This window comes from Gigantopelta aegis, chromosome 6 (genome assembly GCF_016097555.1).
Source record: "Gigantopelta aegis isolate Gae_Host chromosome 6, Gae_host_genome, whole genome shotgun sequence".
NCBI lineage: Eukaryota > Metazoa > Mollusca > Gastropoda > Neomphalida > Peltospiridae > Gigantopelta > Gigantopelta aegis.
The window spans coordinates 58641033-58654458 of NC_054704.1; the positions used below are offsets into that span (position 1 = coordinate 58641033).

The 13426-nt window shown below is 37.2% G+C and overlaps 1 protein-coding gene across 3 annotated transcripts in view; it reads right to left on the bottom strand.

The window, feature by feature from the left end:
• Positions 1-13426, bottom strand: part of LOC121374017 (peptidylprolyl isomerase domain and WD repeat-containing protein 1-like) — a 69112-nt gene that overhangs the window by 24799 nt on the left and 30887 nt on the right. For all 3 annotated transcript variants that reach the window (XM_041500888.1, XM_041500889.1, XM_041500890.1), the window contains 6 exons: positions 10297-10440; positions 9845-9919; positions 8567-8647; positions 7097-7190; positions 6218-6271; positions 4491-4728 (listed from right to left, as the gene is read on the bottom strand). In XM_041500888.1, the coding sequence (XP_041356822.1) occupies positions 4491-4728; positions 6218-6271; positions 7097-7190; positions 8567-8647; positions 9845-9919; positions 10297-10440 (686 nt within the window). The remainder of the gene's footprint in view (positions 1-4490; positions 4729-6217; positions 6272-7096; positions 7191-8566; positions 8648-9844; positions 9920-10296; positions 10441-13426) is intronic.

The following is a 13426-nucleotide window of genomic DNA, read 5'->3' on the forward strand; positions in this document are numbered from 1 at the left end:
TTCGCAGCTCCGGAGAATCTTTCTTTGGTACGAGAAAGATGTCCGAGTAAAAGCCGGGTGTTAAGTGTGCTTTAGAAATGCTGCGAACGGCTCCCTTCTCCACCAGCTTGTTGACGGACTCCTGTAGAACCTTGACTTGCGCGACGGAATGCCGCGGTTCTCGAGGTGAAGTGGTCAATGGAGGGATGGCAGACAATTGCAGACGATACCCTGTCTTCAAGATCGACGTGACAAACGGATCTTGGCAAAGTGTCTGCCAGTTTCGCCAATAACGGCGAAGTCGACTTCCGACCATGGATCTTCCGACCGGTGTGGTACACACCGGAAGCGTCAAAACCGAATCGTTGTTCTGGTTCAAAATCAGGGGCGGGCGTAGGTTGAAGCAATCTGAGCAGTCCACGATCTGTTGGCTGGCGTCAACGTCGACCAGGCTTCCCCTGGGTCCGAGCTGGCGGACCGGATGGTCGTCTGACCGGAAACCGTCGAGAAGGTTGACCTCGAAAGGAACCTTTCCAGCGCTTAGATGGTGGTTGTGGTGTGAATGTAGACTTTCGCTTCGTGGATTCCAACGTCGAAATAAGTTGCAACGCTTTGACAGTTGCTGTCGACTGTTGGTCCTTATCATTGGCCTTCACCACTTCAGAAACCTTTTTTCAGATAAGCCTGGCGACGGTATTGCATCAACATCGAGGACATCGAAGTCACCAAAGACGTCAGGAAAGCTAGCATCTGCGCCGATTGCTGAAACAGCGCGTAGCACCGTGCATCTTTTGCCTGGGTGGCCATCGCAGCAAGGAAAACGTCCAAGTAAGATAACACAAACAAGCAACGTCTCTGGGCAGTATCCATGGCTTGTACTTGTTTGTCCGTTAAATCCACGGTCGATGACTTCCCAAGACGGTGAACATCTTCATCCAAAGACGGAGCTCCATCTGTAAAGGGCATGTCAAACACCGGATACATACGGTGACCCCAAGACGGGAAGGCGACGAAAGACGCTGTGTCTTTAAAAGTGCGGTCTAAATCTGTCGCCACCTCGGATACGAGTGTACCGGCTGCCAAGGAACGGATCACCACATCTTCCGGAGGGACATCAGTCGCTATCATCGGTGTCGGTCCCTTCTTGGACGGCGTTGGTGGATGTGGCAAGGACGGCAACATGTTATAGACGGCCGCCAAGCAATCCCTCATATTCATATGGTCAGGAGAGTCAGGCTCATCAATGATGGAAACCGCTGTAGGCGCTGCATCTCCAAAGTCTCGAAGCACTCGAGCACAGGCTAATCGATCCGCCGAAACAGAAGTCACTGGTAAACCGGACCGTACCGGACCGTGGACAGTCCCGTCGAGAACCCTCTGAAGCCTCAATAAAAGGTCTGCGCTGCCGATCCACGGAACCCGTAGGGAGCCGTGCAGGTCGTGGGGAACGGCTACGGGCCCGGCTCCGCTGCGCCGAAGATGACTTCCCCGCTGAAGATCGGTGATCCTTGGAGGCCGTGGAACGTCTAACTGATTGAGTCGGCTTGTCAGAGGGCTGCGTCATCTGAAGTCTTGCGTCCTGGAGCCGCACCCCCCGAAGAGGGGACTTCAACCGGACCTGACCCCAAACCCGCCGGTTCTGGTAAGGCCGCCATCGACGCCATGGTCTCTTTCAGCATAGTGGGTAGCATCGAACGTAATACATCTGCTACGGAGTCCGCAATTGACGGCGAAGATTCCACTTTCTTGGCTCTCGCCGACACCACCTTCAAGTAAGCCGCGAACTCGACAGTAGACAGGCCCGAACACAGGTCGCATCTCGAAGAGAGGCTACAAGGAACACGGCAACCCGGTCATAAATCATGAGGGTCGCCGCCTGCAGTGAACTTTTTACAGCGTAAACACGCTCGTACCTGTCGCTGAACATTAACATCCGACATGATAATAAGTTTTCAATCTGTGAAAGAGAAAGAAAAAGAATCCATGACACAAACACAAAGCCGGTCAACAAAGACGCCATTTTGCAAATGGCGTCCGACACGACAACCGGCAATATAACAACATTTCATGTAATTAACACTTGGCAAGTCAAGCGAAATACGCGAAAAACATACAAATGCTAACGAATTAAGGTGAAAAACATTCCACCCAACACAAGGCCAGTCAATACAGACGCCATTTTGCAAATGGCGTCTGACACGACAACCGGCAATATAACAACATTTCATGTAATTAAACGCTTGGAAAGTCAAGCGAAATACGCGAAAGAAACATACGAAAGCTAACGAAAATTAAGGTGAAAAACATTTCACCCAAACACGAATACAAAACCAAAGGTCTTATAAAAAAGTTGACTCCAAACAGAGCCAAGCAAAAGGACGTCCAGACCCTTTAGCGAAGAGAAAAAGAAGGAAGTTACAGTCATGTGACCGGAACTAGAGAGCAGTATGCAGTAGAAGAATTTAGGCCATCCCATTGGCTGTTGGGATGTTCGGACCAGACCACTTGCGTGGGGGGGGGAGGTGCACTTGTTTGAGGACAGGTAATGTCTATAGAAAAACAAACTTCAACACAAGAACAAAGAAAAGTCAACTTAAAACGTTTCATTTTTCAATTGTAGTAACATATTTCATTTTATGCTTTCAATAGTAAAATATATGGTCAAAAATATTTCATACTGTTATTATAGTTGAATTTTGTAAATTGTTCATCATATTAGTAAGATTCAGCAGTTACATAATCAATATTTATCAAGTGAAACCAAGAATAGAACATGTTAAAAGTTATGTGTTTTGTTTAAATTTTCAATAAATATAGGAATGGCCCTTAAATGTTTCCATACTTTTCTAGAGGTCGTGCGTTCTAAATAAAGTAACACTGTGACCGTGCATAGCCTCGTTTTGATTGTCAACAACCAGACGATAGTCGGATAGCTGTCAGAGCAGAATTGTATGCGTGTATGGTAAGTACTGGGGCTATTTGTAAGCATGGGGATGTCAGTAAAATCACACTCTCTGATATAAAACTATAAATACTTACCCAAAATGTTTACATTTCTTCAAATTTGTTAACGGGCAAAACAGTGTATTGTCTGTCATCAAATTTTTAATAATAAGCGTGCTACCAGAGGGATTTGTACGTGTTAAAAAGCAAAAACGTAAATGCCGCGATATTGTGGAACCCGTGATATCATGAGCAAGGAATATCCGTCTGATACCCAACTGTTTGTCACTTCAATCAAATCCACGTGACCATGCAGGTTAAAAGAATCATGTGACCTTGCAGACCTCTGACTGCTCGATTCTGATATGGGTTGGTCATGTAGATATAAGACTATATATTATAAGGGAAATAATATTTGACCAAATCGGAAATAAGTTTGTGCGTTATTAAATTTGCGTTGCTATCAACGTGTTTACGATTTTTGCGGTATATTTTATTCACGAACATATTTGTGTATACAGTAAACTGTGAAGTCGGCATTCTTAGACTAGATATTTTGCAAGCAGAATTCACAATAAGCATTTAACACGATGCTGAAATCAACAGCAACAACATGGCACAAATTATGAAATTGTTTGGGGTTGGGAATTGATGGGTTACTTTAAAAAAGTTTAAAAAAAAGAAGAAGCAATTCAAACTAACATAAAGATTGCTATTTAAAGAAATAATGACCTCTATATTAAAAAAAAAAATAAAAAAATCTCTCTAATTTTTATTTGGGAAAAAAGGAAGAAAGAAAAAACAACACCCTCCATAAACATCCAACCACCCCCATATTTCTGTATGTTTGTTAATTTAATGTCATAGGCCTTAGAAGTGGGGGTGGGTATACTGGGTACTGGCTTCCAACTCTGAAGATAATGCATCACCCCCCCTGCTGAAAAATTGAAGTAGCACATTAACTGCCCCTGCTCCCATTGAGGTTTTGTTATTCCGATTTATTCCAGTTTGTACACAATTAGCTGAAAAAGATGCATTTTCATATTCATATATAAATACTCTATACAGTACTGTGTAAAACAATTTTGGCTAAAGCATTTGCAATATGACTAATAAAAATTCCATTTGGCTAATATTTTGGCTACAGGTATTTTTGATCCAGGGTGAGCCCTGATGGTGGTTAAATACATAGTTAAATAAAGTACTTTTATGTGCAAATCAAATGTATATATTTTCAAATAATACTTTGTTGGGTCATTAATTAGGTGAACCATCGGTAAATCACAGTAAAAAACCAACTCAATGGCAATGTCTATTCAACATGACTATTTGTATTTTATCAATTTTTAATTAATTAATTTGTTTAAATACGTAAAAGTATCTTGATCTTTTGTATTAAATTAAATTGTACTACTGATTACACTGAAAAATAATTCCTCTTATAGCTGAATGTCAAACAAAGTCTGAAGCCTTATTTAAAAAAAAATAAAAAAATGCACACAATAAACCTAAACAAACTCCTAATTACATTCTTATTACACCCTGACCCGCAGTGTTAGTATAGTTACCTCTTGGTGTCATCTGGCTCACGGCGAGTAAACATGTAAAATCGGTTCTTCTTGAAAGCTGAACAGAACAAGGTTGGATCCAAGATGACAGTCTGTAGAATGGGGTTGTTAGCGGCAACCATTTCTACATCCACTGATGGCTTGGTGCTTTTTCTTTGGAAGAGGGCCAGATGAACAAAACGACAGTTTTCAGGTTTTCCTAGAATACGGACTAGCCGATTTGTGTACAGGTTTAAAACTGAAACAAGGAAACAGCAAGAGAAATGAGGAATCTTTTATGTCTATTAAAGGAATGATTATTAGGCAAGGCTTTTGAACGGGTATGCATACTCAACATTATTTAATGCACATTATTGCTTAAAATTAACAAGTATTTTGGTATATTTAAATAATAAAATGATAAACATGTGATGGCTATTTCAGCCATTTTGCTCTATCCCACTGAATATGCCATCTGGTGAAAACTTAATGCGTCACATCAGGTATTAAGTCTTAGAAATAAAGAAACAAATGTTGCGATCTGTTGATTTTTGCGGGATGATGAAACAGACATGTGTCGCAATGTTTTGTAATAATATCCATCCCAGTTAGCCAGCAATAAGTATATATATTCTTTTCCAGTATAAAATAAATCACCATTGTCAAACTGGCTACAAAACAAATCAAAATAACTGTTTTGTCCATGAATTAAGCTGAAGTATATTTCAGAAACCTACATAAAATGACTGTTTACTTAGTTAATTGGCCTATTCTTTTAGATGCCTCCATCTGTGATTCTTGATTGGCAGGTGTATATCCGGTAGATTACCAGACCAAGCAATTGCCACTGTCTAGACACAAAAAGAATTCGTAGGGCCTACCCGTATTATCAATATCACAGAGTATTGTGATAACATTTTTTTTTACCAATCCGCTGCATTATTATATCTCCTAATACTAGTCTTTGTTTAGTATGGAGAAAATATAGTGGATCAGGACCCATGTCACCATATTTCTAAAGAAAATTAAAACGTTCTCCAACAAATAACCTGTCACCGCCTAAAATGGTAATGGACATTATCAACTAGTAAGCATGTTTTTCTTTGGATTTTTGCAGAGGGAAACATATTGCAACTCCATTTCGTTTTGTTAATGTACATTGAAATATGTTTAGTTAAATAGTTTATTATATTATCAGAGCATTTATGTTGTTTTACAAGTTAGATTGATCAAAGCGAAGCGAATTGTTGTAAATTACTGCGTTTGTTTACTCTGTGCATACCAGAGCTGACTTTGCTTTCCATTCCAGCTAGAGTATCCGAGACAATGGAAAAGATACAAAATGGCTGCCCCAAGTTAACAGGAATAATCATGTTGGTTTTTTTTTAAATTCTAAAATTATGCATTTTTCATTTCTTAAAGTGTCAGTATGTGTTGGTGGTCCAGGTGTGCATATTTCTAACACATAACATTCATATTTGACTGAATTGTTCCTTCAAGAAGAAAATGTCAATGTCTAATTAGACATGAGTTGCAAAATCATACAACAAATAAGTAAATCCATTGCTGTTTGGATTATGTAAAAGATGAATAATCAGAATTCAAAGTTCATAAGTAGCTATCTTTGTATGAGGTAACCATTACTGTTCCAAATATAATGACATACAAACTAAGTGATCTTTGCTTATATTTCAATAATGTGATGCACGAGTACAAAGATTGCAGGCTGACTACAACCTGGAACTTACCTTTGATACCCAGCATTGTGGCATAAAGAAGAAAATTGCCAGTTTCATCAAAAACTGAAATAAAAACAATAGTATTTCTAAGACTATTTTTTTAGCATCAAGTCATATCATAAACCTCTACTGCATTGGACACAAGTACACAAAAAACAAACTCTGGTTCAATCTTATGTTATTGCCTGAAACCGTAGTGGTATAGGGGCATGTTAAAAGGGTACTCTCTTGTTCAATACTGAAACATTAAAGTAATTATTTGACAGTTAAGCTACACATCTTTCTATGTACTATAACACCAATTATACATGCTCTTGACAACAATCTTTTCTGCTAAAAGAAATCACACTCATTTGAGCTGTGAAAAATCAGACTTTTTTCACAGCTCAAATAAGAAAAAACGTAAGAAAAAAGTAAGTGTTCTGGAAATAAAAAAAAAAGACAACTTTTGTGTGCAATTTAAAACATAATCAGTTTAGAAATAAATAAAACTGTAATACATACCATAGTAAAAAAAAACAATGTTTACAGCGTTATAGCTGCCATTTTGGTTTTTGGAATAGTATAGTCTTTCTTTATTGAGATAACTCTAATTTCTCTGCAGTAAATTTAATCAAATAGAGTTATCTAGTATTAAGACTACACCAGTTTATAAACCAAATTGGTGACCAAAACATTGTAAGCGTCGTTTTTTTTACTATGGTATGTATTAAAGTTTTTATTTATTTCAAAACCAATTATTTTTTTAATTACATACAAAAACTGTCATTTTTTATTTCCAAAACACATTTTTTTTTTTTTCTTACATCAAACCAAAACAAAATTATTTACAAAAAACAATTTTATAAAAGGATGGGACAGACTATAGTATTTACTAAAGAACCTTACCTATATTGCAGAGTGAAAAACTGTCAGACTTCTCAAAATCTCTCTCCAGAGCCAGTCGCCGTCCAAACTCCATATTAGGTAACTGTTGTTTGTTCTAGAAATAAAACACCACAGGGCTGTTCCATAAAAATCCAAAGAAATTAATATTTGACATCATAGTTAAACTATAACTGAGTACCCATATCTGACATTTTACTTGTAAGTTGTATATACCCAGTAGTTCTTTGAATTATAAATGATTACACAAACTATCCTGAATTTGCTGCCATTGTAAATAAAATCTTTAATGACTAAAATTAAACACTAAATGTTTTATTGTTTAGAATATCAGTGTTTGTTTGTTTTGGAGCAACCACCATCCCCAAGTTGTTCCTACATGTGAGGTTTAATGGTCCTGTATGCATCTGTATGCAAGATATGGTCCGGACAAGGATTTATTATGTGCAGTAGACCGTGAAAAGTAAGTCACAGTGACCTAGTAATAGTACATGACACACCACCATCCTAAGTTGTTCCTACATGTGAGGTTTGATGGTGCTGTATGCATCTGTATGCAAGATATGGTCCGGACAAGGATTTATTATGTGCAGTAGACTGTGAAAAGTAAGTCACAGTGACCTAGTAATAGTACATGACACACCACCATCCTAAGTTGTTCCTACATGTGAGGTTTGATGGTGCTGTATGCATCTGTATGCAAGATATGGTACGGACAAGGATTTATTATGTGCAGTAGACCGTGAAAAGTAAGTCACAGTGACCTAGTAATAGTACGTGACACACCGCCATCCCAAGTTGTTCCTACATGTGAGGTTTGATGGTCCTGTATGCATCTGTATGCAAGATATGGTATGGAGAAGAAAACGTTAACAGATGGACGGACAGCGCCATACCATAATACGAGCCATACATGTAGATGAGCATATATAAAAAACACAACAACAAAAAACGTAACATATAATTTGAGTAACTGAAAGGTCTCTGTCAGTTGGCAACACCTTAACAATGGCAACATACTTAGGACAGTCACTTTAACCTTGCAGCAAGCAGTAAAGAAGCTAAATCAAAAATAATGAATGAATGAATGAATGAATGTTTAACAACACCACAAAAAGTAATGAAAAACTACCATTATAAAATAGGGATGAACATATCATTAAATGGTCTGAAACTAATTTGTTTAACATAGGAAATCTTGCAAAATCATCGGAATTTAAGCAAATACATTACACATGATTTTGATTTACCTTTTTTAAGTAACCAAACCACCCCCCCACCCCCCCAAAAAAAAAACCAATAAAATTTCTAAGTTAACAACATCATGTGATTAAATTTAAAATATAATCCAATCCATATGTCAAATTATTAATCACAGTAAAAATGTTTATTAAAACAGCTTGTTTTGCACATTCCCCTTAAAAGAAAACAATGACTAAGGTAAATTAAAGATGACGTTTTTTTTGTTTTTACCTGCTGTAATTGTGTAAACTGTTTGAGAGATTCATCCAACACTTTGTTCAGTTTTCCTGTTAAAAACTTGAAAATTCTAACCTGAAACACAAGAAAAAATAACTTTAACCCCTCTGACTACTGGATTAATTTTTGACGAAAACCACATTGATGGGGAAAACATTTTACTCACAAAGTTTTACTTAAATTTTTTTCAATACATAAAAAATAATGTTTATATGTGAAACAGTAAGTATTATTTTCGTGAGTTTTTATGATATTTTAGATCAGTTAATGTTGATTAAAATGACTGTGTGTACTGAGCAGAATGTTTTTGGGTAGCGGAACTATGATTCACATCGCAAAATTTCGTTATTTTCACTGTTGGTAAAATTATCAAATTTATTAAATTAGCTGTCACAAGCAGCTATCAGTTCCTGAAAATGACCACGATTTTCCATTATTGTTGTTAAAGCGAAATTGTTTGCTGAAAACCACTTTTTCAACAAAATTCCCATGTATTTTTCATGCCATAACAAAAAACTAGAGGCCATTATCATGATTAATCTTGATCAGTGTTGTTCTATTTGTATTTCCGGTTAGTGCAGTGTGCAAAACAGTGAAAAAATCTGAATGAGTGAATGTACTGTATGTGATATACAATGTGTCGGCTTGCGTGACACTGGGCAAGATATCTTGCCTGCAGTAGTCAGAAGGTTAAGAGACATTTGATGTTGACACTGCATGTCATGCAAAATCTATTTTTACTTCTGTCCCATGATCAACCACTTGAGATGGACATGCCTGAACCTTGATAGGATAAAGGCACGTAAATCCAGTTTAAGCCCAAGCCATGCAAATTAAAATAAAACAGTTGCTACAATATATATTGCAAATGACATCACCAGTCCCTAGAATTAAGCAGCATTCTGAGACAACAGTTAAAGCACTACGTGTCCCCTACAGCAACAGTACTTGATAAAGCTATATACAAAATTACATCTCAGTATATCCAAGCAATGCAAAACAATGCAAAAGTCTGGAAAACATATTTTCATATCTCCTATACACCAGATTTCATCTCAATATCTCAAGGCATCGAGAAAAAACATCTGGAAAAACTATATGTGGGACAGACGGATGAACAGATGGAGATGTAACCTATAGTCCCCTCCGGCTGAACTAATAATAACATCTACAAAGTGTGTGAAGGTACCTTTCAAACTGTGATTATTGTTTTACAAACACAGAAATAAGTCAACAATTTCTACAATTCTAATTAATCAAAAGTTAATTTACCTTCCTGTCTGTTGCCAAAGTTGCCATAAATTTTCCATTTGGAGAAAAAGCAATACTTATTGGAATGGTCTTGCACTAAAAACATAAAATTAATGTTAAATTCTGAAGTCATAATTATACAAGAGAACAGATTTGGTGTTCGTATTAAAGAATATTAAAACACAATTAAGACATTTTATCTGGTTTATTTTCAATGTAAGCATAGTAAATAACAGCTATATGCATTACACAAGAAAATTTCATATAAATAAAATTAGTTGCTTATCTTAAACAAACTTAGCTTTCTTACTTTAAAACAAAAATATAGAATAAAATTAAATTTCAGTGATATAACATCTATGTGAGATACTTTTATATAATGAATAGTGATAAGCCAAAATGTGACAAGCCAATAAAATAAAAGGCCAACAGAACTTGAATATATATATATTTTTTAATATCATATCAAAAACCTTGACAAATTCATAAAGATCGGTGTCCATTTTATATGACCACTGAACTCTCGTTGGAAACTGGTAATCTGTGTTTGGCCCAGTCCAGTACTCTATCATGCCACCACTGTCTACAGAAACAGCTACCTCAAACACAGGGTTATACTGAAAACAGACAAAAAAATATTTAATACCATAGAATGAAACCATTGACAATTTTTATGTACCCAACTCTAAATAAAGTCATTTGTACAGAGTTCCACTTGTGCAATACCATCCCCACTGAAAGAATGACACAATATATACACAAAGAAACAAGTTAAGCACCCCCTGTATTTTTCACAATGACTTGTCTTACAAGGTTTGGTGTTGAAAACCTGATAACATAACCTCGGAAAAACAAATGTGTCTTTGACAGTAAGAAAACATAATAAGTGTATCCAGTTTTGAAATTTTAATCATGATTCTGAAAAGAATTCCAAAATGCTGTATTTGAGCCAAAAACTGAGGCACAATAAGTATGGAGGTGCAGAGCCAGAAACATAAGTCAACATCATGATTGATGATGAAAAATGTTATTTGAAGTTTATAGATGACATTCATGACACAAATCATCAATAGTGGGTAAACCCGCCACATGCCAGGATGACAACTTCCACCCTTCGTCTCATCCCTCCAGTAAGTCGTCTGATCTGCTGCATGGGCAACTGCTGCCATTCTCGATGAAGAGCTGCCTCTAATTGTGCAAGAGTCTGTACAGGTGGGGTCAGTGCCTGTACTTAATGCCCCAAGATGTCCCAAACATGCTCTAACGGGTTTAGGTCAAGACTCGTGGCCGGCCAGGGCAGAGTTGTCACAGCTTCAGTTTGGAGTAAAACTGTTACTGCTCGGGAATGATGTGGCCTAGCTTTGTCATCCATGTACAGAGGTCTGGTGGTGAGTGGATGGTTGTCAAAATGCAGCACAACTGGTTGCAGGACGTTACGAATGTACCGATCACCATTGAAGTTGTCTTGGATGGTGACAAGATCCAGCTTACAATCATGTGATAGGCAACCCCAAACCACTACTGAACCTCCACCATACGAGGTCATAGGTCATATGTTCCTGGGTGTGTAGGCAGCATTTTTATGTCTCCAAACTCTCAATCGGCCATCTGTGACATGAAGCAGGAACCAGCTTTCGTCGGACCAATGGACTCTTCACCAGGACCTCAGATCCCAACCTCTCTGGGCCAAACACCACGCTAAACAGCGTCTCTCATGATGATAAGCAAAAAAGGGATGCTTGATGACCCTTCTGGCCTTCAATGCCACAAATTTCAGACAATTCCTCACTGTTCTGGCTGACATCCATCTATTGGGTAACCATTGGCTCTTCAGAACAGGAGACGTAGCAAAGGGTTGATGATGTACGAGCCGAAGCAGGGCCATGCCCTCGCGCTGTGACGTCATGCGCGGTCTCCCTGACTGTGGGAGATCCTTTACAGCATTGGCATGCCCGTGTTTTTTTTATCAGTCTGCTGATTACGGTGTAATGATACCCCAGTTGACGTCCTATACTTTTGAAGGTCATGTCAGTTGCATGCATACCAATAATACGCCATCTTTGGGCCTCTGATGACCGTTGACGTGCCATATTCAACGATTAAACTTCAACAATGCAAGACAGTGACGTTAAATGGCAACAATTGCAGTTTTTGAATTTTGAGCAAAGCATGGGTGGCATGATGGACGTGCATGTTGTTCTGTTGTGGGATGTCACAGTTGTCATTGTACTCTCCTATTATTTCGATGGAACACCATTTCTTGACATATTCATCACGTAATTTGCAGTTTTTATGAATGGGGCTATTTCAGTACTAATTACATCTAGGGGTGCTTAACTTTTTTCTTTGTGTATATTTGAATCCCCCATGTATCATAAAACATTTTTGTTGACAGGATCTCAAATTTCTTAAAGGATATTAAAACATTTTTGCATTATTCAACACAATGTGTAAAACTTAATAAAAAATACAGGCAATTTGATTAGATATCACTAATACAAGGCATTATTTGATAACAAATGAAAGGGTACTGTAAACTGAATTAATATTGCAAATTTTATTTGCAAATTCGGACCTTAGCACATGTTCATGACGTGTAAATTTTGAGAACTATTGGTATCTGCAATGAAAATAATGCACAGGTAAAAATTTCACACCATGAAGCTGTGTGTCAATGATGCAAAATTTATATGTACATATTCTCTTCCTGGTTTACAATACTTTGCTCCATGTCCATTAAATTCTGATCAATTAAGACAAAGAAGGTAATTAAAATAAGCCAAAATGTCAGTATTGAGAAGTTAGCCTTTATTAGGTAGACTGCATTACATTATATACATTTTTATTATTTCCTTGATATCTACAACACTTAATTAAGAATAACTATGTATAAAAGCCATTCATATCTAAAGGATTAGAAAAATTGTCTGGGTTTTTGGTGTGAATTCATGTTTGTGATTCAAGGGAGAATACCCCCACATTTGGTTCAAAACCAGTAATCTGAGGACCACTTGGAGAATTGAAAAAGATGCTTCTTTAACGTGTTTGTATGCCAAGTATGATGTCATGTCCTCAATCTGCAAACAACTGTGTGTGTTCATGTAAGTTACACAGAAACATCTAGTAAAATAATTTAACTTCAAATAAAGATATTGAAATATTACCTCTTTAGGCATAAATCATGAATAACACATTACATTAAAACTCACTGAAGCTGTGTACTATACTGCCTACCTATCTTGTTTTGCTACAAATAGTGGGGATGATATCCATATCAGTTTTGGGCAAATTGTGGACACTTTTTTTTAATTTTTAATTTTTATTTTTTTTACAATTTTTTAAGTGTCACGTGAGCTTACATGTAGAAAGTGTTAAATTGTCCCAAACAAACTAACAGATATGGCTCAACTTTTACAAATGTAAATCATGTAGTCAGGTGAATGCATAAACTGATTCAGCTAAGCCTACTAATGACCAAAAACAGTATTAAAAACCTCCATTAAAACAAACTACTAGAAAACATCTGCTGTTTGATAATACCGAAATCAAGTTTGACTAAATGTTAGTTCACATGCTTTTTGCTAGGTCTACATGGATTATCCT